Genomic DNA, 24397 nt, shown 5'->3' on the forward strand with positions numbered 1-24397 from the left:
CCTGATGTGGTAATCACTATTTGCACTTCAATAGATACATACACAATCTACTAATGCTACCCAGAGTTGTTATGCATACTACTGACAATTCTTACTGCTGCACGGAACTTACTCACATAACATATATTGCTGCATAGAGCTGTCTCATAAACTTCACACGATAATCACTATCTCATACATACACAGTCGTATGCACATCCACACTTCACCACCAAGTGGCCAGGTCTACCAGATGTACACACCCATCCTGCAGCCAATCACTCCAATCCACAATACAAATACGAGCATACACATCCACAACACAAGAAATACGTGCTTCAGCCAGTTGCCTACATGCACGGAGTAATGCCCATTGTCGGGCTCAGCATTTACTTAATACTAATTATAACTGCACCCATAGCCAAGGGAACACATTCTCAGTTTCCACCAATGACATACAATGGCTAGGTCTTCACCCTAGTTTTCTCAGAATGATCTGAGAGGCCGCACCCACGGCAAATAGGTTTAGGTAGTAGTAACTACCAAGGAACACATAGCCCCTGTGTCTAGCACCCACTGAACACCAATCAAAAATAAAGTTGGGCTTATAACCATAGTTGTCAAGGCGTCGCCTATTTATGCCAAATATCATTTAAGTAAATGCTTTTTATATTTGTTATTTCATTTTTATATTTGTTATTTCATTTTTTTATATTTGTTATTTCATTTTTATATTTGTTATTTCATTTTTATATTTGTTATTTCATTTTTTTATATTTGTTATTTCATTTTTATATTTGTTATTTCATTTACTTAAGATATTATTCATAAATAAGCAAATACCCTCTATTTGAATCCAATAAAAATAGTTTAAAAATCAAATTCCAAAAGGATAAAAAGTCAACCCCCCAGTCCAAGAAGAAAAACTGGATTTTGGTTATAGGGGCGATTTTCAACTTTTAAATGTTGGAGTTTTTCTCAATTATGAAAATTTTATAAATTCTATCATGTGAAAACATTGCTAAAAACCAAAAGTCCAATAAAATAATTTTTTGTTTTGATATCCATAAAATTATTTTCATTCAGGCGATTTTAACAGCATTCGCGCACTTAAAAATAAGTTTGACCGGAGCATAACTTTGTCATTATAACTTAGATTTAAGTAATCTTAGACTTGTTGGAAAGCTGGTTTTATATTATAACTGATACAAAAAGTCTCATGTAAAAATAATATAATTTGACCAATCAAACTTATTATAGAACTAGAGCATTTCTCTAAATTTTGATTTTTTATAACTTAATATGACTTAATGTTAATTTTTTATGATTTAATATGGCTAAATGTTGATTTTTAATGACTTGATGTTGCTTAATCTTGATTTTTTATGATACACGGTATATATAGCTTACTAAATAATGTTAGAAAATAGGAAAAATAAAAAATAACAATTGGTCGCCTTGTTCGCCTCAAGGCATGCGCCTAAGCGCTTAGACAACCCTCCACCGCCTTGGCGCCGTGACAACTATGCTTATAACAATGCCCTTATATTGAAACACTCATACATGTAAATTTCCCACAAATAGACTACAACTGTCACTTAGGCATTTTATCAAACACCTTGCCTACAATGATTTATAATAATGGAAATTTGGCAAAAGTGAGGTTACCTTGGCAAGGAGTAACCGTCGGAGATACAATAATGTCGATCTCCACTTGATGCGGACCATGACCACGTTGTCTCAGTGCCGCCAATGCTTCAACCCCGGTTGGCACTTGGGTTTCTTGAAACAACTCACAAGAACCAAATTTTAGGTTCTTCTTCTTTCTTTTCTCTGTCTGTACTTTCAATGGAGCAATAATGGCATTCACACTCACACACAAAGAGGGAAAAACTTCTCTATTTCCCTCTTCTCTTTTCTTCCCTTTTCTTTTTCTTTCTATTGGCAACAACCAATAGAGTTTGTTGCCTTGGTTTCCAGTAGCTTCCTAAGCCTCTAATGGGGACTATGGATCAAGTGCAAGAGGATGGAAGTCTTTCCTTCAAATCCTAAGCCTTCCATGAGCTTCAACTCGTTCTTTTGACCACCTCTGCAACCCCTCTACCTGATTTCTTCCCTTTGGTGTGTAGAGCTTGGAATTCTGAAAAATCTCCAACTTGAACACCCAAATCGGAGTTAAGATGAGGGAGATATAGCCATTTGAAGTTGGAGTAATGAGATAGCCTGAAATGGAATCTTCGTAGGAGTGGTGTAGGCTACGCCGGCGGTGCGCAACAGAGGCGCAGATCTCATCAAAAGGTATCTCTTAATCTGAGCCGTCTGATTAAACCAACGGACAATAGATCTAAACCATAGGATTTGAATCTCTCAAAGTCAAAGATGACGTCATCATGACACAGGCGCTGATATCATCTGACCCGTTGTAGAGCTACCATTGGTTATGTCAGCACAAATTTCGGATCTGTCGGCTTAACCCATAAAGGAGAAGCATTGAATGACCATTAGATCTAGATCTATAAGATCTAGTTGATCTAGATCTAAGGGATTGGAATCTAAGCTTTGGTGATGATGCACATGTGACACACACTAGTCAATGCAATATGGTGTAGTGCCAGACCATCATTGCCAATGCACCCGACCAACCCCAACACATGCGCAAGCATCTTTTGCGTCAGCACAGTGCGCTCCATTCGATCAGCATTTGGCCTACGTGGCTCAATCTGAGCCATTCATTCTACAACACTATACTCCTTTTTATTACAATCAAGCCCTTGCTTCCATATATTTCAGTGCCAAAAACCCCTTATCAACTCAAACCTTCAAAATCTTGAAATTACACAAAAGCCCCTGAAATTTCAAAATTAAAATCTAGAAAATCCACCCAACACCGAGAGCATCTGTTGATTTTTCGGTTTGGATTTTTGAACCGGCTTCACGGAAATACATGTAACTTTTTCATATGATATCCGATCGAGATGAAACAAAGTGCGTTGGAACCTTGACTGGACGCTCTACGACTTTCTAGAAGACCTGATCATCTGACTTAGTCATGTAAAAAGACAAAAATGCCCCTAGATCTTTCCAATGATGCATCTTCCTCATACAGAATCGGAACGCGATAAAATCAGAACCATTGGAAAGATCGGATTTTTTTCGTATCATTACATGAAGAACACTTCTTTTAAAAATTTCATCTTTAATGTCAAAATTCCCCCTGACTGCCATAAATATCGTAACTTCTTCATACGGTATGTAATGCGACAAAATCAGATACACTGGACTAGATAAATTATAATCTATCTTTTTCATAAAGAAACGGTTTTCCAAAAATGTCATTTTTACTGTCGAAAATGCCCTCGAGCATAAATAGGCCAATTTTGCCAATTTTGACCCAGAAACCTGCACCACCTACCATGGATGAATCAAACCACTCCATGCACACAATGTGGCTATATTATCTCATCGATGACACTCAACGATGTTATGTCATCACTTTCGGCCACGTCACCCAAATTTCCCACATCATCATTGCCACATGGCCAGGTTGCCAACAAGGACAACCATACAACAACACTTATTACCCTAATTGAGCCTAGTCTCTACCTATATAAATACCCCATTAATGACTTTAATAATGAACAATTTAAGTGAGCTTTAAGCAATCATATCAAAGTCAATTTTGAGATTCAACTGCTATTATCATTGGGGTTATTCTTAAAGTCAAACACGTGCTCTAAAAACTCAAAGACTTCGGCAAAGTCTCTCTCATCAGCCCATACCTAGGGAAGACTTCAAAAGGTGCATTCAAGCTTACATTTTGCATATTCATTTTGCACGCACTGCACGAGGTAAACTCGAACCATTATATTTCACTTGTTTTATTACTTTTACATTCTCCTAGACTGTAATTAGGATTGTGTAAGGATCCTCTTATCCTAAAAAGAGTTGGGTGACTCTCCATCGTAAAACGGGATTGTAAGAGGTGCCTCTCTGCCTGGAAAGAGATTGTAAAAATATTCTTGTCTTAAACAAGATTTTGTAAAGGTTTTCTACCCTACCTACTATACTGAAAGGGAGAGTTAGTGGAATACCTTACAAGTGGAACTTGTAGGGAGTGGACTTGAGTCGAACCACTATAAACCTTGGTGTTGTGTGATTGTGAATATTTTATTCCGCAGTTTTTATTTTGCAATCACGTTTGGGAACTATTATTCAAAAAGGTTTAAATTTTACTAGGATAACCTATTAACCCCCCCCCCTCTAGGTTATTTCAACTAAAATACCCCTAATGGAGGAATTGGGACTTTCTCTAATCAGCAGCCCACGATTCCCTCTCCCTTTATTAGTATCAACAGCCAATAGAGTACAACTGCTATTAGCTTGTAATTGTGAGTATAAATAAAGGATAGAGTGACCACGATATATAGCACACCAAATCTATAGTGGTTCAGCTCTTTCTTCTTCCTCCATCGCATTCTCTCCTTCTCTTCTTCAAGCTATTGAGTTGACTGGTTATTAGTTTCTCCACTGTCACAATAAATAAAGGCCTTCACTTCTTAAACTCTGCAGCTTCATTCACCTGGTGTTTTGGCTATTGGGAGTAGCATGAAAGGCGAAAATTCTTATTCACATCACCTGGACTCAGATGTAAGAAAAGGTTTCTGCATTTTTTCTTTTCACTGGAATTTGTATTCGTCCTGTAATTGATAGATTAATCGGTGAGTTGTTAATCCTTTTTTTTTTTTTATTGCAGGTTGGTGTCTCTGTTGTGGATCGTTTTACTTTCTATACCCTTTCATTCTTTGAAAAGCTAAATATGTACGACAATGCTTCACTGAGCAGGTAAGAATCATTTTGGAAGTGCGATGACTGTCATGGCATTACGCTTATAAAACAGATGACAAATTCGATACAGGATGCAGCATGCTAAGTTTGTGCCTCGAGTGTCGTTATTGTTTATCCAATTGGCAAAACATTCATGAAACTAAGTTTTTTCACAAAGGTATAATAATACATGTGAAGCAATGGGGGTAAGGCTGCGTACATTTGCCCCTCCCAGACCCTGCAGTAGCGTGAGCCTCGTGCCCTGGTTTACTTTCTTTTAAGCAACGAATGGAAGAATTATAATTATTCAAGTTTTTTACATCAAGGCATTAGGCCTGGCTTTTCTCTCTCTTTTTTTTTTTAAGTTATTGTTTTGTGAAGTAACATTGTAACAAAATCCCCGAACCTGCTAGGGCTCTCGCTGAGGCGCAAGGAGTGCAGAGAGAAAGAATACATGTGTCCAAAGGTTATAAGAGAGTTGTGTGTGTCAATCCATGCCAACAAGAGGTGTACTAGATATACAACTATATGTGTATACTGTCTTACGTCACAAAAAAGAAAAAAAACAAAAAATAAATAAAAATAATTAAAAGCCTAATACGATTTTGTTACAATGCTACTTCAAAAACAATAGTTAAAAAAAAAAAAAAAAATGCTGTATTGTTATATGTGTATACTTTTAGGGCCAACTGGGACAACAATTATTCTGAAACTGTTGGACCTTATGGCAACCCAAGAGAGGGGTAAATCAGGTCTTGAAAAGACGTTGGTCATTTTTTCAATTCACTTTCAAGGGAGGTAGAGGGGATATGAAACAAAAAACAATCAGACAAAGGGAGAGAGAAGATTTAGAGTGGTTTGGTCCTTTTGACCTACATCTTCTGAGTTCGTTTTAGGCTCAAGGGGTCGGTGTTGCATGCAATTGGGTTTCTTGAAAAGAATTCTGCTGAAAGATCCTCCTGTAGAATTTGTCGCAGCTTAGCTATTTTACATTATCTAACCATTCTATATTCGTTGTCAAGTCTGGTGAAGTCCCATCCTGAGAATGCTATAACCTTTGTCCCAATTGGACAGATATACCACTTAGTGTCTAATAAGGCATTATAGGTTGTTAGAACCTTACAACTTATGATCACAAAATTACATCAAGTGAAAGAATAAATCCAAAGCCTAGAACCTAAGTAACTACTCTTCAAGTATTGAAGTCTTGATTCCATTTGAGCCAAGAGCTTGATGAAAGAGCTCTTGTAGTTTATCTCCAACATGTTGTCTTCCATTTGATTGCTCTTGGAGATTTGCCGACAAAGCTCTTAGCTCAGTGACCCATTTGGCTTCTGAATGCTAGTCTTGATGCTTGGGAGGAATTGACTGGATTGGTGTTTACTCATCGACTTGACCCTGCAATATTCATATTAAAGATAAAGCTTTTTCATCACTTATTATACATGGTATTAATCACAAAAATACATCTTAGTATGCAACTCGACTTGACCCTGCAATATTCATATTAAAAAGAAAGCCTTTTCATCATTCATTATACATGGTATTTAATCAGAAAAATGAATTTTAGCATGCAACACCAATATTCCAACAGAAACTTCATCATCCTTGGTTTTTTGTTTGTTTCTACTGAGTCAGCATTTCCTTGAAACTGCATCTATGAAAGCAATTTTTAGATGTGCTTTAATGATAAGTTATTGTCGTCAATTTCATTTTGGTCTAATTATTTCAAATGGCCCACTGGAGTCTTCCTTATTCTGGATCATATACTATTTACCGGGCGTCTAAAGTATGAGAACTACAAATTCAACAAAAGCATATCTGACTGACAACTTGAGATGCAGTAGCAAACGCTTTGCAGCTTCTTATGTCATGTGGAAAAAACATCCATTGATAGTTTTTAGGGATTTTGTTGACTACTACTAAATGGATCTCGAGTGATGATTGTTTTGATCCATAGGCATATTTTCATTTTATACATTGCTTTACTATTTATATGGTTTGGTCCTTATTCTAATTTTTTTGTGTTCTGACCCTACCAGCTAACTAGTTCTTTTCTTGAAAGGGGACCTTATTTTGTGACTATTATTTGGTTGTTCTGCAGCCTTTTCAATTCATACAACCCAAATATGTTGATGTCAACTGCATATTACCGGACTGATCTCTACCAACGACCTCTGGATAATGTGAGCATATCAATCTGGATTTATATAAGGTGTCAATGGCTTGTTCAATGATCTCCTGTAATGGTTTCTTACTGTCACAATGTCAGATCAGAATTAGATAAAAATTTCAGCCAATACTACCAGATACCTTTTTGCTTGCTGTTAATGTTTTCTAGTGTTCTCAAAGGGTCCCCTGGTGTGAATCTGCACTATTCGCAGCCTCCCTGCAGGTGGTTTTTTAATCCCTGCGGAAGCTTTAGCGAAGGTTAACCGCAGGGTACCAACATTTGGAAGAGAGGATCTTCTTGCCACATGTTTACAAGCCATAACTAACTTCACATCCATTTCAATCTCCCATAGGTACCTGTGACAAATTTCTTTGGTTCAGTCATGGAAACAATTTATACAGATTCAGCTTACAGAGGTTTCTCGGTCAAAGGATCTGGAGATGCTATAATAAAAATTCTGCTCCATCAAGCAGATAACCAGGCAGACTGGAGAACATTGAATTGTGTTACTCTTCAGGACCAAATTAGGGACCCTAACAGTAAGGCAAGTGTTGCATATTTAGTTCCATAAACAGCTCACTTTTATATTCTCAGTGATTGCAACTAATCAACTATATTTATTTATTACACAGGAGAGTGATGTTATCCATTGTATATGGAGTACTTTGCATAAAAAGGTGAAGGAAATTGAAGATGTCGACACCTTGGTGAATTATGGGCTCATAATTATGTTCCCACTGGTGGCAATTAGCACTTGGCTATCACGGCGAAGTGTGAAGTGAATCTGAATCATATGTTGATTGGTACTTGCTTGAAATGAAGGTTCTCAATTTATACAACAGGGAATCTGCATTTTGATCAGAGCAAGAACCGGAACCAGGGAGATGCTAGGGCTGCATCTACCAAGTAGAAAAGAAAACCCAAAAAAAAAAAAAAAAAAATGGAAAATTAACTTGCTCATTTGCTCGTATCCAAACCCAGATGATAGATCAAGTTATGTATAACCCCCCCAAGACTATATCCTTGGGTCATACTCACAGAGTCCTGATTTATCATATGATATGTTCATTGATCTTGTAAACGTTTTTGTTATCCATGTTTAGCTATTAGGTAACTCAAATTCACTTTTCAGCTTTATGGACACTGGCCTCCTTCAATACTTGAATTAACTTACCTCCTTATGGCAAAGGGAAAAGCTGTTAGGTGGAGAAGACATTAAGGAATGTATCTTGAGCATTGAAAACTATCTATAAGCAAGGCATCAACACGAAAGGTCAAGATGAGAATGATAGAGAAATGGATTGGCATGTTTAGAATCTTAAATAATAGCAAACCTGGTAGTCCCCATAGAGAGACAATATCTAATAGACCCTATGTAATTTTAAGGAATATCAATTATTGGCTTATTGATTTGGTTTGTAATGATTTTTTACACAGCCTAAAGATTGTATTCCCTCTTAACACTATATATCTCATTTGGATTATTTGGAGCTGGCTCAGTCACATCACCCTACTATTAAATTATTATGCGGCTTGGGAGCTTTGACAAGGATTCCTGTGAGGCATTTTCAATTGTCTTCCAACGCAATCTTTTCTTTACTATTAGCAGTCACATTTGCTTGTTGTCTTTGCTGGAATGGTATTGAAGATGTTGATCATATTTTTTTGTCCTCCATGTGGAAGAGGGTGCTTAGTTGTTGCTAGCTTACTAGAAGAAGAATGCTCCCCCTTAGTGAAGAATGGATCTTGGATCTGGGTTAATTTGAATTTTGTTGGTTCATCCATTTGTTACACCATTGGAAAGTTTACTTTTCGTATTGCCATCAACCATATCTGGATAGAGAGGAATCTTACGTAGATGGACTTCCAACTCTTGTTCTTTTAACAAGATTTAGAATTTCATCTACTTCAACTTCAGCTCCAAATTAGCCTCCCCCTCGGTCAGGAATTTCCCAAGAGGCTTATTCTCTTCTTGGGTCTCCCTTCCACCACTCTCCCCCCTCCCCCCAATTGATTTTGTTTCCCCTTTGGTTTGTGGCCTATTCAATTAAGTTTGTCATCCTCGGTGCTTTTGGGTTTGTTCCTTTTCGGTTTCATAGTACCCCCTTTTTTCCTCCTGGTATATTCTTCTCCTTGGTAAAAAAAATAAAAAATCAATCCATCCCTCCCCATGAGGTCGCTAGGCTTCTATTATTATACTTGGCAGGAAATTCATGTTGGCCTCTATGGATTTTGGTCAGGGGATTACTCTAAAGACGTAGTCATTGAGAGACACAACTATAGACATTTGGACCGACTATCAGGACCTAGTTGATTGGCTAGATCAAAGAAAAGAGTTACAGCGGCCATGAGAGATGTTTTCGCTAATGCTGGACATCAACTTTTAAGATCTAGGTTTTAAAACTTTTGCTATATATTTATATAAACAATCTGGTTATGTAAATATTACTATGACGTAGGATAGAGCTTGGTTTTCCCTAGTCCATAGGTTTGCAAACAAATCTAGAATAGACAAACATAGGGACATAATCTCTGTGGACTTGGTTTCTGTTCTTTTCCCTTATTAGTGGTTAATATTTTTTGTTTCTTACCAAAGAAACAAAAACCTAGATGCCTGTGATTCAGCAATCAAAGAAGTGAAACTAGTTTCGATTCTTATGATCAGTAGTAGTTTTGATATCTAATTTTTAATGTTGGCCGGGTCGCAAAATCCAACTGCAAATGATGATTCATAACTGATAAAGACTGGCAAGGGGATTAAAACTCGTTCACTATGGTTTTCATGTTGGATTTATGGGCTAAATTAATTATTCGGGATGATTAAATGAGTGAGAATCAAGTTGCATGAACTGGTTCAGTCCACTCTCAAGTTTAGGTGTATGTTGGCAAAACCTATTGTGGTTTAGGATTTTAGGTGCAGGACAGTATTATAAATACTAAGTTTTGGGTCCCTACAGCCGGAATTTACTCTTCCTTACTTTACCACTAAAGTGAGAGAACAAAGGAAGTCTAAGGGGTTGTAGAAGATCTATAGGCAAGCCAATAGAGTGAAAGTGAGAGTGACCAACATTGATAGTCTTCAGCATACTAGGTGATAGGTACACATATTCTATATTTTGATCCAAACATTTGGTTTTATTTGATATCGTGTTCTAGTTGTCTGTATGGAAATCAATTAGGGTCTGATGTGAACCCTAAATTAGATCTAACAAGTGGTATCAGAGCCACCCATACGGAGCTAGAATCAATTGGTTTTGGATTTGAAATTCTATTGATATTGAAATCGAAAGATGTTAGCATTTGATCAGTCCAATTTCATGAAAACCATTACATTAAAGTGGGTTTTATTTGAGTATTTTGAATATGAATTGGGTTTTCATAAAGTAAAGGTTTATAGTTGTTTTCTTCTACAATTGTTGTCGACATCACATTCTCCAGCCGATGATTGGTATTACTCATTATTCTCAAAGCCAATGGTTACTTGAGATCGTTGTTAATGGCTGAAGGATTATCTAAAGTTTTTGTTTTTTGTTGAAATCAGATTGAAGTGGATATATTTAATTAATAATGATAAAAAGGTTTTGGAAATCATAATATGATATGATTCTTCTACGTTTATAATGGAGATGGGTAATTTTAGATTTGTATATAATATTATTATTATATTACCATATTAGAAATCGAATCCAATTTGAATTCCTAAAGCGGTTTGGATCCGCTTGAAGAGGCATAGTTTGGTCATTTGGTATGCCATTGTCAAATATTTAATTAAAAAAAAAAAAAAAAAAAACTGTTAGAACAGTTGCAAGTCAGCGGCGGCTGATTTGTTTTGGAAAAAAAAAAAAAAAAACTAGGGTAACATGTGCTTTTGTTTTAAAACTTAAAGTCATATCTAATGGGCTCAGCCCAGAAACCTTTCATATTAATATTTCTTAAAAACTAATGGACCAAGCCCATATTCATTCAAGTAATGGGTTTAAGCCCATAGGTATAATTCTAATTAGAATGGATTGAACTAAAACAAATCAAACCGACCAAACCAAACCAAATAGTGACCACACATAGTTGAACTGGGCCAAGCCTGGAACAAACCATCGTTGAACGGGAAAGTATTTAAAAAAAAAAAAAAAAAAAAACCTTAAAGGCTTGTTTGGTTTTTTGTTCCTTTTGGGTTTTTATTTAAACTACTTTAAATGTCATTTTAAGATTTGTTTTAAGGCCAAACTGAAATCTGTTTTTTGTGTTGGATTCCTTGTTTCGGGTCACATTTGATGATCTAATTTTTCATATGACATGTTTATTTGAAATTTTATGTTGTATTTAGTTTCAATCATTGAAACAAAATAATATAAATCAATGTTTTGAAAAACGTATATGTTATTTGTTACCATGAGATTGGAAAGGATTTTTAAATTGAGATATGATAATATTGAAAAGGGTGTAAGCTTCCGCACATTTTTAGCTGCAAAGTAATTTTTCTGGAAATCATAAAAAGATGAGGTGGAATGCACCAAAGTGGCACATCTTATTATTCCATGATTTTCCCCAAGGTAGCAAAGTAGGTGACATTTGCCCAAAGATGATGCCACCAAAGTTAAAGAAAATGACAGTAACCTAGAGGTTCCTAAGCCCAAATGTGAGGGGATTTCAAAAATTATTATTCTTTTCACAGTAAATATGGATTTGCAAGAGGACCAGTGCATTCTTAGCCCAAAGGATAGGAATGTAGTAACAGTTGTGACTCTTGTATGGTTATTGTTGTCTTAGTGACTTATTTAAATATATGTTTTGAACATAAAGATATACATCTCCAGTGGGAAAGATATGATAGAACTAAGTGAAACCCACCAAAGTGGTACATTCAGTTTGATTGTATCTTCCCCAATAGTAAAGGTGATATTTTTTCAAAGGTTATGTCATCAAGGTTTGAAGATAAATATCCACATTTCAGAAATGGATATTGACTTAGGAGTTCTTTTGCCCAAAGGTGATTGAATTCTGAAATTAGTATTATTTTCATAGTTAAAAGAAAGAAATAAGTGCATCAATTAATTCTTGTCCCAAAGGATAGGGATACAATTTTAATTGTAGCTCTTATTTAAAATATAGTGATGATATTACATGCTTTAATATTTTGGTTTATATTTTGAAATTTGGCATGTATTGTGCTGTTGTTACTGCTTTAGTAGGATGGTCATTCCTTCAAGTTATGTATCTTCCATCCCAATACTCATTGGTAACAACTATCAAAAGTGGGTGGAGGAATTAGAATTGCATTTAGGTCTTCTTGACTTAGACTTGGCACTTAGGGAGCATAAACCTGAGTCTCTCACAGATTCAAGCAGAAGTGTTGAAAGAACCAAGTTTAAGAAATGGACAAATGCAAACAGAAAGTGCATACTGGTTTTGAAAAAGGCAGTTCCTAAGATTATATATGGGAACATAGAGATCAAAGACATTGCAAAAGAATTTCTGGATGCTATTAAAGCTAGGTTTCAACACAACAAGAAAGTCGAGAAAGTCACATTGATGACCAAGCTAATGAATACAAGGTATGATGGATATGGGAGTATTAGAGAATACATTTTGGGTGTAGCTGCTGATGCTGGTAAACTTAAGGATCTTGGAATACAAATCGATGAAGAATATATTGTTCACATTGCACTGAATACCCTCCCTAGTCAGTATACGGTTATCCAGTCTACCTACATTGCACTGAAGGACGATAGGAGCTTAAATGAGCTTATTTCCATTTGCACTCAAGACGAAGAAAAATTGAAACAAACCAGCTTTGAGAGAGCAGATGCAACTTTCCACAAGGGATCTTCTGGTGGACCAAGCAGAAGGAACAAGAATTTTTCCAACGAAGGAAGCTACAAGCCATATAACAGGACTAAGAGCTCTCAAGAACTTGACACATCTCAAAATACTCAGGATGAAGAGAAGACCAACAACATAGAGTGTTTCTGGTGCCAAAAGAAAGGACATGTGAAGAATGAATGCTTTATTTTCAAGAAATGGTTAGAAAAGAGGAAGAATTTTGGGGCTGATAAGCAGGATGATGCCAAGAAAGGGTGAGGTAGACTGATCACCGGCAATTGAAAGCAAGTAAAAATTGGTCTCATTAAGTAGTTACGATTTCTTTATATTCAGTTATTGAAATGCTTGATTAGTGGGAACTTTGTTTTTGTTTAATACTCGTTTATGTTTTAAAACCTTAGCCCATATGTTTTGGGGCACAATTTGATGAATTATGGTTAAGTTTTAGCATTTACATTATGCACAGTTATTTCTTTTATTATTTGGTTTATGTTTTCATTTGAGAATGTTTTTATAGGCAGTAATTGTCTCAGTTATAAGCAATATTTTGTCACAGTTCAAAAGGTAATGTTTGCCACATTTTAAGACAGTATTTGTTACAGTTCAAAGGCAATATTTGCCACAGTTTATAGGTAGCAAGCCACAGTTAGATATTAACCCCAGATCAAAGGCGATTTGCCTTAGTGAAGGTTAATATCACAGTTAAGAACCTACATGGAATGACAATAGTGTAATTTGAAGATACGTTAATGTTTCTATGATAGTATCCCACATAGATTCATATTGAGAAACTTACTTATGTTTGTAATGACAGAAAATTGTATGCCGTATATTGAGGTGTATCTTCTGCTGTTGTTCGATGTGAGTGGTTTTTCAACTGAATCACAATAAGAGTGGTTAATGTAATAAGATTCTATGGTCATACCAATTTAAAAGACATCCTTATAATTAATGTAGCCCAAGTGAGAGATTGTTGGATTTATGGGCTAAATTAATTATTCAGGTTGATTACATGGGTGAGAATCAAGTTGTATGAACTGGTTCGGTCCACTCTCAAGTTTAGGGATATGCTAGCCCAACCCATTATGGATTAAGGTTTTTGGTGCATGATAGTAACATAAATACTGTGTTTTGGGTCCCTACAGCCAGTATTCACTATTCCCTACTTTACCACTAAAGTGAGAAAACAAAGGAGGTCTAAGGGGCTATAGAAGATCCCTAGCCAAGCCAATAGAGTGAAAGTGGGAGTGACCAACATCGATCATCTTCAGCATACTAGGTGACAGGTACACATATTCTATATTTTGATCCAAACATTTGGTTTTATTTGATATCGTGTTCTAGTTGTCTATATGGAAATCAATTAGGGTCTGATGTGAACCCTAAATTAGATCTAACATTTCAAACTTATATTTGTATTACATCTTCATTTTCTATTATCCTTAATTGCGTTTGTTTTTCCACAAAAAAAAATTAATTAATTATTTAATTCATAATTGTGTTTGTTTAATTTCTAGTCCTTAAATATAGTTTAATCATTAATTTTGCAAATACAGATCCATAAAAGATGGAGTGATGCACTGTAGCAGTACCTGAAATTTGACACTTGTAGCTAAATCTATGACACGAGTGGCAGTTTTTGAGTTTGAGTCTTTCAACTTAGCATACACTATACCTATAAAAAGGCAAATAAAGGAATCAATGTGCAAATAAATAACACTTTCACTAGGGTAGATATACAATGAATAACTTACTTGATTTTGTTACGTGCACACAAGGGGAGATGAGAGAAAATAAAGAAGGATACAGAAGAAATGGGAAAGAGAATAGGTGGTTTGGCCTTATTGATGAAGGCAATGGTGTCTAGCTTGGAGTGACGAAGCCTATCTCATCTTGTTTGAGATAATTTTGGGATTTCAATATCTATCTTTATTCCTTTACTTTTGCTAATAAATAGGGCTGAGGAAGTAGTCGTTATACCATACTCCATTCTTTCCATGCCTTACAAACAATAGATAACCACCACTCACTAATACATCACACCATAACTTATCAATAATTAAATAACTAACCATTGCGAAATACTATGCAAATTGGGTCGCAGAACCCTTCTTGAAATTGGGGTTTTTTCTACAAGGCAGCTAATTAGTTCACAAGGACTTGATTACAATCCCTAATTAGCTAATATTCCTAACCCTGACTACTTGGCTAAATTCTCACCTGGGTGTAGAACTGTCCAGAAGCAATTTTAGGTGCAGTGACTCCCTCTCAATTTCTTCCTCTTCCCTTCTTTCCTTGTCCTTTCTCCTTCTTCTTCTCCTTACTATTAGCAGCAATTCAATTAGGGTAATGCTACCCAAAGCTATTTATAGTATAGCCCATATCAGACCTAAGGGTCTATTTGGCTAGTACCTTCCTCCATGCTTCCCACATTTACTGGTCTGGCATCTATGGCTTCCTCAATCCACAATCAAGCTATTGAAATCTCTTATGTCTGCCTTTTTATGGAAAGGAGTTCAGTCTTCAAGATTTCTTCACCCCATTAGCTGGGCCAAGATCTGTTTGCCCAAGTCTAAGGGTGGTTTGGGATTAAGGCATATAAAAGATGTCAACTCAGCTGGAATTATTAAGCTAATTTGGAAGATTGCTTCAAAGAGGAAAAGTATCTGGGTTGATTAGATTTATTCGGGCCATCTCCGTTCGAACTCCATCTGGACAGCCCCTGTTATGTCTGATGCCTCATGGGTCTGGCGTAAAATCTTATTGGCTTGGTCCTTGGTATCCGAGGCTATCTCCTCCAAGATTGGTGATGGATCCTCCACCTCCCTTTGGCTTGATCATTGGCACCCCCCTGGGTGTTCTCCTTCATCAGGTACTTGCCAGAGTCATTTATAGTGTGAGCCTATCAAAAGACTCAAAGGACTCTGATATCATCAACAATGGTAGTTGGACTCCCAGCTCTTGCTCACATTTGGGACAACCTCCCCACTATTAGCCCCTATGGTGGGAACGATACTACCTTATGGCTTCATAATTCTTTGGGTGTTTTTAGCTCAAAAGCAGCCTGGGACTTCATCAGACCAACATGAATTATTTTGCTTTCGCACAAGATCGTCTGGTTCAGATATCACATCCCTCGGCAAAGCTTCACTATTTGGAGGGCCCTCTTCAATTGCCTCCCGACTCAATCCTTCCTTATCCATTGTCAGATGCCGATCTCCCGAGCCTGCACCCTTTGTTGGAATGGAACAAAAGACTCAGATCACCTATTCTTTGATTGCCCTTGTCACACCCCGTTCACACAGAATCGGACCGGTGACAGGGTTAACTCCGGTTAACCCAAACTTTCCAGGATCATCTGATACAGTATCCAACCACAGCATACACACAACTAAGAAAATATTCAACAGTTCAGCGGAAGACTTAATTTATCTGTAAATATCCCCGATATACTTGATACCCAAATTGTAATACATAGTTAAGTACATGTGGACCTGCAGGCATGATATTTACACAAAAAGAATACAATTTACATATCAAGTACACAAAGGGGTCGTCAAAAGAATAAAAAAGTAACCCTGTATGGAATCACTGCTGTGGTCCCACAGCACAACCCTCGCACGTACAATCCGTGCCGTGATCATATTCCTCGGGGACCCACCAATCCTCCTCAGGGAATTCCACTGTGGGGCCCGACCCTTGATCCTCAGGCTGGTGACCTGCAAAATCATCTGAAAGAGGTGCACACGTGGGATGAGCTCACTAGCTCAGTAAGTGAAAAGAAGGACCACACAGCAGTGCACACAACAATCACAATCATATGCACTATATGCTATGCAATTCATTTTTAATCACATCCACCTAACAACATTACTAAGTCTTTGGTTTAGTGCTACTACAATCACAGTGCGCGTGTACTCCGGGTACGAGCCACGAACTCCATCCCGCGATACGCCCATAGGGCTGTCGGAGAAGGCCCACCGTGAGTACTCGAAAAAGTAAAGCATGCCGACCACCGACTCTCAACATAAAAGTAAATGACAAAAAATAAAGGTGCTGACTCCAGCAATTTAAAAGCAGTATGTTTGACCCTCTTGAATATACCACCAGGGTTGCCGACTGTCCTAATGACCAGCCGAGCGTATGTCTAACCGCCACAGTGACCTGACAACAGCGACCACTGCTTCCCCCCAAATGGTAACCCAACACCTCAACCCCTGTTGGGAAGGGTCGTAGCACGGGAAGATGATAATCCTACACTGCATGCTCCTATATGACATAGTACGATTGCATAGTGCCTCCGCGTCCCATTCCGTGGGCCACCATTGCACTTGTTTCCAAGCCGACTACGACATCTAGTCTATTAATGCATTATGCACAATGATGTAAACATTCATCACATAAGCACATCACCATTTGACATTGAGAAAATAAACACAACACGCATGGCATAAAAATATGAGGATGGCTAAGCTACATAGCATTTGCATGATGACATGGCTAGTCTAGATACAATTAAATGAATGCCAAACAAGCCTTGAAGCAAGGCCAAACATCCTCTCCCCACTTACCTGAAGTTTACAAAGACTCATGCCTGGTACTGGTGAGATCCGGTGTGAGAAGCGTAAGTTTTGGTGAACCTATCATGAGTGAATGGGGCTAGCATTTCACCACTTTGGGGTCAAAACTAACAAGATTTGATGACAAAATCATGTTTAGAATCCTAAAAGAAGGTCGCACGTCCGTTTTGGGTCCATTCAGACGTAAAAATCACGTCAGGAGCCTCTCGGGCGGGTCAGACAGCCCACCTGTCATGACCCACCAATCATGATCGGTGGGTAGGTCGACCCACCGGTCCTGACCCACTGGTCATGACCGGCGGGCAGGTTGGCCCCGAGGGCCTGCTAAGATCGGTAGGCAGGTTGGCTCGTCGGTCTGCCCACCGGTAGGGCCCGTCGATTGGCCCTGTTAAGACCAGCAGGTAGGTTGGGCCATCGGTCGGCCCGCCGATTGGCCCCAAGGGCCTGCCCTCTCAGGCGGGTGCCCTCAGGTGGGCCATTTGGCCCACCGGTCTTGGCGAGAAAATGCTATTTTTCTCCAAACCTTCCCAACCTTTGGAGAATCAAATGGGGCTTTTCCAAACCCATTCTCCACACATTCAAGGTCTTATAAGATGGTTCTAACCTAGATCTAGGTTAGATTTAAGGAATGGAAGCCATCTTACCTTCTTTGCTCAAGAACTCTTTCAAAAACCCCAAAATCACCTCAAATCACCAATGCTCCTCCAACCGTGGAAACACTTCTTCAAATCCTTCAAAATCAACACATAAATCATCTATTAAACCTTAGATTCATCATCTCAAGGGGAATTTACAAGGCCTTAAGAAACACTACCCAAATCAAGGGTTTTACTTGGGTATGGTGAAAGTTTAGGGAATATAGCCTTCGCTCACCTCTAAACGCAGATCTATCGTTAGGGATCACTCTTCCGGTGTCAGAATGGGAAGATCAAGCCTTGGCACTGCTTAAATCCATTCCTTGTTCCTCTTCCTCCCCTTTCTTCTTCTCCGTTCTCTTTTCTCCCTCCTTTTCTCTCTCCTCTTTACTCTTCTCACCAAACGCCCAAGTGTCATAAATGAGAAAATAAAAACATAATAATAGCTATTTATACTTTTTGAAAACTATTAGTAACACATGGGTGGGTCACTCAGGTGGGCGGATGCGCCCACCTATGACCGCCCACCTGAGGGCCGAAAATTGGCCAACAAGTGGGATTTTGATGGAATTCGACTCTCGACACGAATCTCACTCTCGACATAAGGTATATTATACGTATGCACTTTAGGATACTGCTACATGCCTGCTTTATCCGTACATGGCCTTATGATATGTGCATGTATACGGCTTGGGTACACCCGTCTCCTCTGGCACTGACTCGGACTTGTCCGGCCAACCGGTGTTCAAAGTTACCCTTGCCATCATGGTCCCTAAGGAACCCGCCTTAACCCTCTCCGGTTCGGGTCCTGCATGGTTCAACCGGGTCAACCGTGTAATTAGACCGGGTTTAAAAAGTAGGGTATCACATTTACCCCCCCTTTCTGAAAATTTCGTCCTAGAAATTGGCGTACTTGGTTGTTCGAAAAGATGAGGGTACTTGGGTTGGATTTCATCCTCTTTCTCCCAAGATGCTTCTTCAAGTGAATGATTAGCCGATCGCACCTTTACGAAGGAAATGGAGCGGTTTCGAAGGGTTTTCACCTTTCGATCCAAGATTTCAGCTAGCTGCTCTGTATAGGTCATATCAACTTCTAGATATTTTGGTTCCATGGGTAATACATGAGATGGATCATGAACATATTGCTTCAGCATAGATACATGAAATACGTTATGAACATTCCCGAGTGAAGGTGGCAGAGCGAGCATGTAGGCTACTGAGCCAACCCAAGCTAAGATCTCAAATGGGCCAATGAATCTCGGGCTCAACTTACCCTTTCTATGGAATCTTTGCAACCCTTTAGTAGGAGAGATCTTGAGGAACACCTTTTCTCCTACCTGAAACTCAGTGTCTTTCCTGCGGTTGTCTGTATAGCTCTTTTGACATGACTGAGCTACTTTAATCCTTTCCCGAATAACATCGACCTTGTCACAAGTCATTTGTATCATTTCAGGTCCTAACATTCGGTGTTCGCCTACCTTATTCCAATACAGAGGAGTTCTGCACTTCCTACCAGATAATGCCTCATACGGAGCCATCCCAATTGTAGCTTGTTAACTGTTGTTATAGGCAAACTCCATAAGGGGTATATATTCTTCACAACTACCACACATTTCCATTGCACATGCCCTGAGCATGTCTTCCAATATCTGTATGGTTCACTCCGACTGACCATCAGTCTGTGGGTGGAAAGCAGTACTCAAATTCAATTGTGACCCCAAGGCATGCTGGAAGCTTTTCCAAAATCTGGAAGTGAACCTTGGGTCCCTATCTAACACAATGCTCACTGGCACTCCATGCAAGCGCACTATGTTATCCATATAAAGTTGTGCTAACCTGGCCATAGAGAACTTGGTCTTGATGGGTATGAAGTAAGCAGTCTTAGTACGCCGATCGACTATCACTCATATCACATCCATCCCCTTAGGTGTGCATGGTAGTCCGGTGACGAAGTCCATTGTGATCCTATCCCACTTCCAGTTTGGTACTGGGAGTGGCTAAAGTGTACCATAAGGTCGATGCCTCTCAGCTTTTACTTTTTGGCATGTAAGACAAGTCGCCACATACATGGCTATTGTGATTCTCATGCTTGGCCACCAGTAATTTTGTTTAAGGTCCTTATACATCTTTGTACTTCCTAGGTGGAGTGAGTACTTGGAGCTATGTGCTTCCCACACTATCTTGTCTTGTATATCCAAATCATCGGGCACACACAACCTTCCTTGAAATAATAATGCCCCATCTTTGGCTAAAACAAAATCAGGGTCGTTCATTGTTTGATCTTGAATCTTAACTCTGATTCGCTGCAATTCAGGATCCAAAGGTTGTTTCATTATCACCTCTTGCCTAATAGACGGATGCACCTGTAGAGCTGCCAGTGATACAGTCAACCATTTAAGGTTTTCTAGTTGATGTTCATGTTCTAAGGTTGCTCCTTCGTATAAGAGGGTTTCATCCATTAGCGTCGCCTCTTGTATGAGTGGTGGGCTGAATGCTAAGTGTGAGAGTGATACAGTCTGTGCCTTCCGACTCAACGCATCTGCCACTACATTAGCCTTGCCAAGATGATACTGAATGTCGCAGTCATAATCCTTCATGAGCTCAAGCCATCTCCTTTGCCTCATGTTCAAATCTTTCTGGGTGAAAAAGTACTTAAGGCTTTTGTGATCACTGTATATCTCGCACTTCTCCCCATACAAATAATGTTGCCAAATTTTTAGGGCAAAAATGACTGCGGCTAATTCCAGGTCATGGGTGGGGTAGTTCTTCTCATATTCCTTTAGTTGTCGGGATGCATACGCTATTACCTTGCCGCGTTGCATAAGGACACAACACAAACCAACCTTAGAAGCGTCAGTGTAGACTGTCATTCCACCTGTGCCTTCAGGAATGGTCAACACAGGGGCCGACACCAACCTCTTCTTCAATTCCTGAAAACTCTTCTCACATTCCTCTACTCAGTCGAATTTCACACCCTTTTTGGTTAACTTGGTCATTGGTGCTGAGATCCGAGCAAAATTCTCAATAAAGCGCCTATAGTACCCAACCAAACCCAAGAAACTTTGAATTTCAATAACATTCTTAGGGCTTTCCCATTCTACTACCACTTTCACCTTGTCAGGATCCACCTCGATTCCAGCCTTAGACACTACGTGTCTCAGGAATCCAACTTGCTCAAGCCAAAATTCACATTTGCTATATTTGGCAAACAATTGTTGTTCTCTCAACCTCTGTAACACCATTCTCAAATGTTGAGTGTGCTCCTCTTCTGTCTTAGAGTAGATCAAGATGTCATCAATAAAAATAATTACCCATTTGTCAAGGACATGGTGAAATACTCGATTCACTAAATCCATGAATGCTGTCGGTGCATTGGTTAATCCGAAAGATAACACTAGGAACTTATAGTGACCATACCGAGTCCTGAATGCTGTCTTGGGTATGTCGCTGCTCTTTATCTTGAGCTGATAATAGCCTAATCTAAGGTCTATCTTTGAAAATACCCTTGCACTCTGCAGTTGGTCAAACAAATCATCAATGCATGGCAATGGGTACCAGTTCTTAATGGTTAGCTTATTCAATTCTCGGTAATCAATGCACATACGCAAACTGCCATCCTTCTTCTTGACAAACAATACTGGGGCACCCCAAGGTGAAACACTTGGACGAATAAACCCCTTCTCCAACAATTCTTGTAACTGCATCTGCAACTCCTTCAGTTTGGCTGGTGCCATCCTGTATGGGGCTTTAGACACTGGAGCTACTCCAGGAACCAAGTCTATGGCAAACTCCATTTCTCTATCAGGCGGTAAATGCATCAGATCATCTGGAAAGATGTCGGAAAACTCTTTAACCACCTTTACCTCTTCTAAAGGTGTAACCCTTGCATCAACATCAAGTACCGATGCTAAGTAGCCCTGACATCCACTCTCCAACAACTTTACCGCTTGGAGGGCGGAGACGAGGACCTTTCTTGGCCGTTTCATTTTATCTGCTCGGTAAACCAATTCTTTCCCTTCATCATCTGTCACCCTGATTAATTTTTCAGCACACATCACATTAGCTCGATGAGCCGACAACCAATCCATGCCCAGTATAACATCGAATATCTACATATTGAACTTAATGAGTTGTGCATCCAATTTCTTCCCACTGATTTCCACTGGGCACGACCCATACACCTCCTTCAACTGTGTAACTTTACCAGTAAGCATACTAACAATCATCCATGATCTAGGGTCCTAGGTGACATACCAAGTTTCCCAGAAAATCTCTTAGATATGAATGAATGTGTAGCTCCTGAATCGAATAAAACATAGGCTGGTATGCCCGATATAGGTAGAACACCTAGTGTAACAATGCATATAAGTACAGCAGGTTATCAATATTCAACATAAGGAAATTCTTAAATTTAAAATGTACCTGCTACCACTTCCGTGCTAGCCTCAGCTTCTTCAGCTAATAGGGCATACATCCTTCCCTGCGGTTGATTCCCCCGAGTTAAGGAAGGTCGGAACGTAGAGGGCTGACTGGAGGGCAAGGCTGGTCTGACCCGATAGTATTTAGCATAGTGCCCATAGGAATGGCAGTTAAAGCAACGAATCTGTGATGTTGAAACTGGGGTGGGGCCCCTCTGTACTTGACCCGCTGTAGATGGAGGTCGGGGCGGCCTTGGGCCTGTAGGCACCGTACTAGTGTTCGGGTGAAAAGATGTAGAGCCTGAACCACCAGCTGGTCGAGGAGGGTAGCCAGATGGCCTATAAGGCTGCCTATATGTAGGCCCAGAACTGTACGACCCACGGTATGCCTTGGAGGAGTTGCCCATATCCGGAAATGGATTTGACCTCTTCCACAATCCTGGTGTGAGGGTCTATTCTCCCTTCTGCTTATCTTCCATGGTCTTAGCCTTCTGCACAATTTGGCCATAGTCTGTCAAATCTAAGATCTCAAGTACAGACCCAATGGATGCCTTTAGGCCCTTCAAAAATCTTACAGCCTTTTCTTCAGCTGTCCTCATATGCCTAGGGGCAAAATGGAACAAGCTCTCAAACTGCTGCTGATACTCAAGGATAGTCTTACTCCCTTGAGTTAAGGCCATAAATTCCATCTCCTTGCGGTCCCTGAAGCTACATGGGTAATGATTGGCCAAGAACAATTCCTTGAACTGTTCCCAGGTGGGTTCCGGATGAGCAGCCAACAATATGGGCTTGGAGGCTTGCCACCAAGAGTTGGCCTCCTTCTTGAGTTGCAACCTTGCACAAATAAGTTTCTGTGCTTCAGTGCACTCAATCACCTCAAATATCTTCTCCAGTTCTTGGATCCACTGGTCTGGCTCCAGAGGATCACTTCCCACCTTAGAGAATACAGGTGGCAAGTTTCTCTTGAATGACTCCACTACCCTTGACGTATTATTCGTCGACGGATAATTGGGTGCATACGCCGGATAGTAAGGGTATGGAGGTGGCACCACATATGGAGGAATACTGAAGGGTGGAATTGAAGGTGTACCTCCCACTTGTGGCCCGTGCCAGACCCTGCAGGCGGGTCCTGTGGAGTAAGTATCCAGGGAGGTTGACCCGTTTGTGAAAGGTCTAGCTGTTGCTGTATAGCAGCCATAAATGCTTGCTGCTGTTGAAGCATTTGTTGTTGGAAAGCCTACTGTGACTGTTGGATTATGGTAGCAACATCCCCCGGAGTAATGATCGGTGGAGGGTTCGGAAGTGTAGTCATAGGTGGGTCCCCTTGTGCCACACCTTGACCAAAAGGTTCTGGAGGGTGTGGAAGTGGGGTTTGCCCCATAGAGCGGGACCTTCTGGGATTCGGTGGTCGACCGACCGGACGAGGACTATGCGAGGTACCTCGTGCATTGCTTTCGGATCTAGTACGTACCATCGTGTCCTTGCACCTGGAACATACCACACACGACATTTGTTAAGCACCTCAGAATTTATATCGGCACATAATCATATGCCAACGCATGGGATATTATAGTGTATGACATTTTGCACTAGCCATAGCTTAATCCCAAAAATATGGGGCTAGTGCTTCAACGTGTAGGACGATGGTCCCACTCGACCATAAGGTGCTATCCACACCCCCCCTTTTTTTTTCACAGGTATATTATTATAATAATAATAAGAATAATAATTATAATACCCCCACATTGTCCCTTTTTATTTTTATTTTAAGGTTTTCACTCAACTGGTGGGCTGCCACCGGCGGGCAGGTTGGCCCGTCGGTCAGCCCGTCGGTCCGACTCGATCGAAAATACGAACAGGGCTTTTAAGCCCATGTTCCTCTTTTTCTCCCATTTCTTCCTCCATCTCTCTCTCAGGAAATTTTTGAGAGCTCCTTGACGCTTCCACTCGCAATCTCACTCAACGATC

General features: G+C 39.6%; 2 protein-coding genes across 4 annotated transcripts in view; one reads left to right on the top strand and one right to left on the bottom strand.

Moving 5' to 3' along the window:
- The window catches only part of LOC122091719 (putative GPI-anchor transamidase), an 82095-nt gene extending 73635 nt beyond the window's left edge, over positions 1-8460 (top strand). For both annotated transcript variants that reach the window (XM_042661819.1, XM_042661820.1), the window contains 5 exons: positions 4549-4626; positions 4733-4821; positions 6908-6989; positions 7329-7520; positions 7609-8460. In XM_042661819.1, coding sequence (XP_042517753.1) covers positions 4549-4626; positions 4733-4821; positions 6908-6989; positions 7329-7520; positions 7609-7758 — 591 coding nt within the window. In that variant the 3' untranslated portion in view covers positions 7759-8460. The remainder of the gene's footprint in view (positions 1-4548; positions 4627-4732; positions 4822-6907; positions 6990-7328; positions 7521-7608) is intronic.
- The window catches only part of LOC122091718 (beta-glucosidase 42), a 168786-nt gene continuing 150487 nt past the window's right edge, over positions 6099-24397 (bottom strand). The window contains exon 13 of one of the 2 annotated variants that reach the window (XM_042661817.1): positions 6099-6201. In XM_042661817.1, the coding sequence (XP_042517751.1) occupies positions 6114-6201 (88 nt within the window). In that variant the 3' untranslated portion in view covers positions 6099-6113. Of the gene's footprint in view, positions 6202-14440; positions 14472-24397 lie in introns of those variants that run through there. The other variant, XM_042661818.1, reaches the window with a different exon arrangement.

Source organism: Macadamia integrifolia, chromosome 10, assembly GCF_013358625.1.
Source record: "Macadamia integrifolia cultivar HAES 741 chromosome 10, SCU_Mint_v3, whole genome shotgun sequence".
NCBI lineage: Eukaryota > Viridiplantae > Streptophyta > Magnoliopsida > Proteales > Proteaceae > Macadamia > Macadamia integrifolia.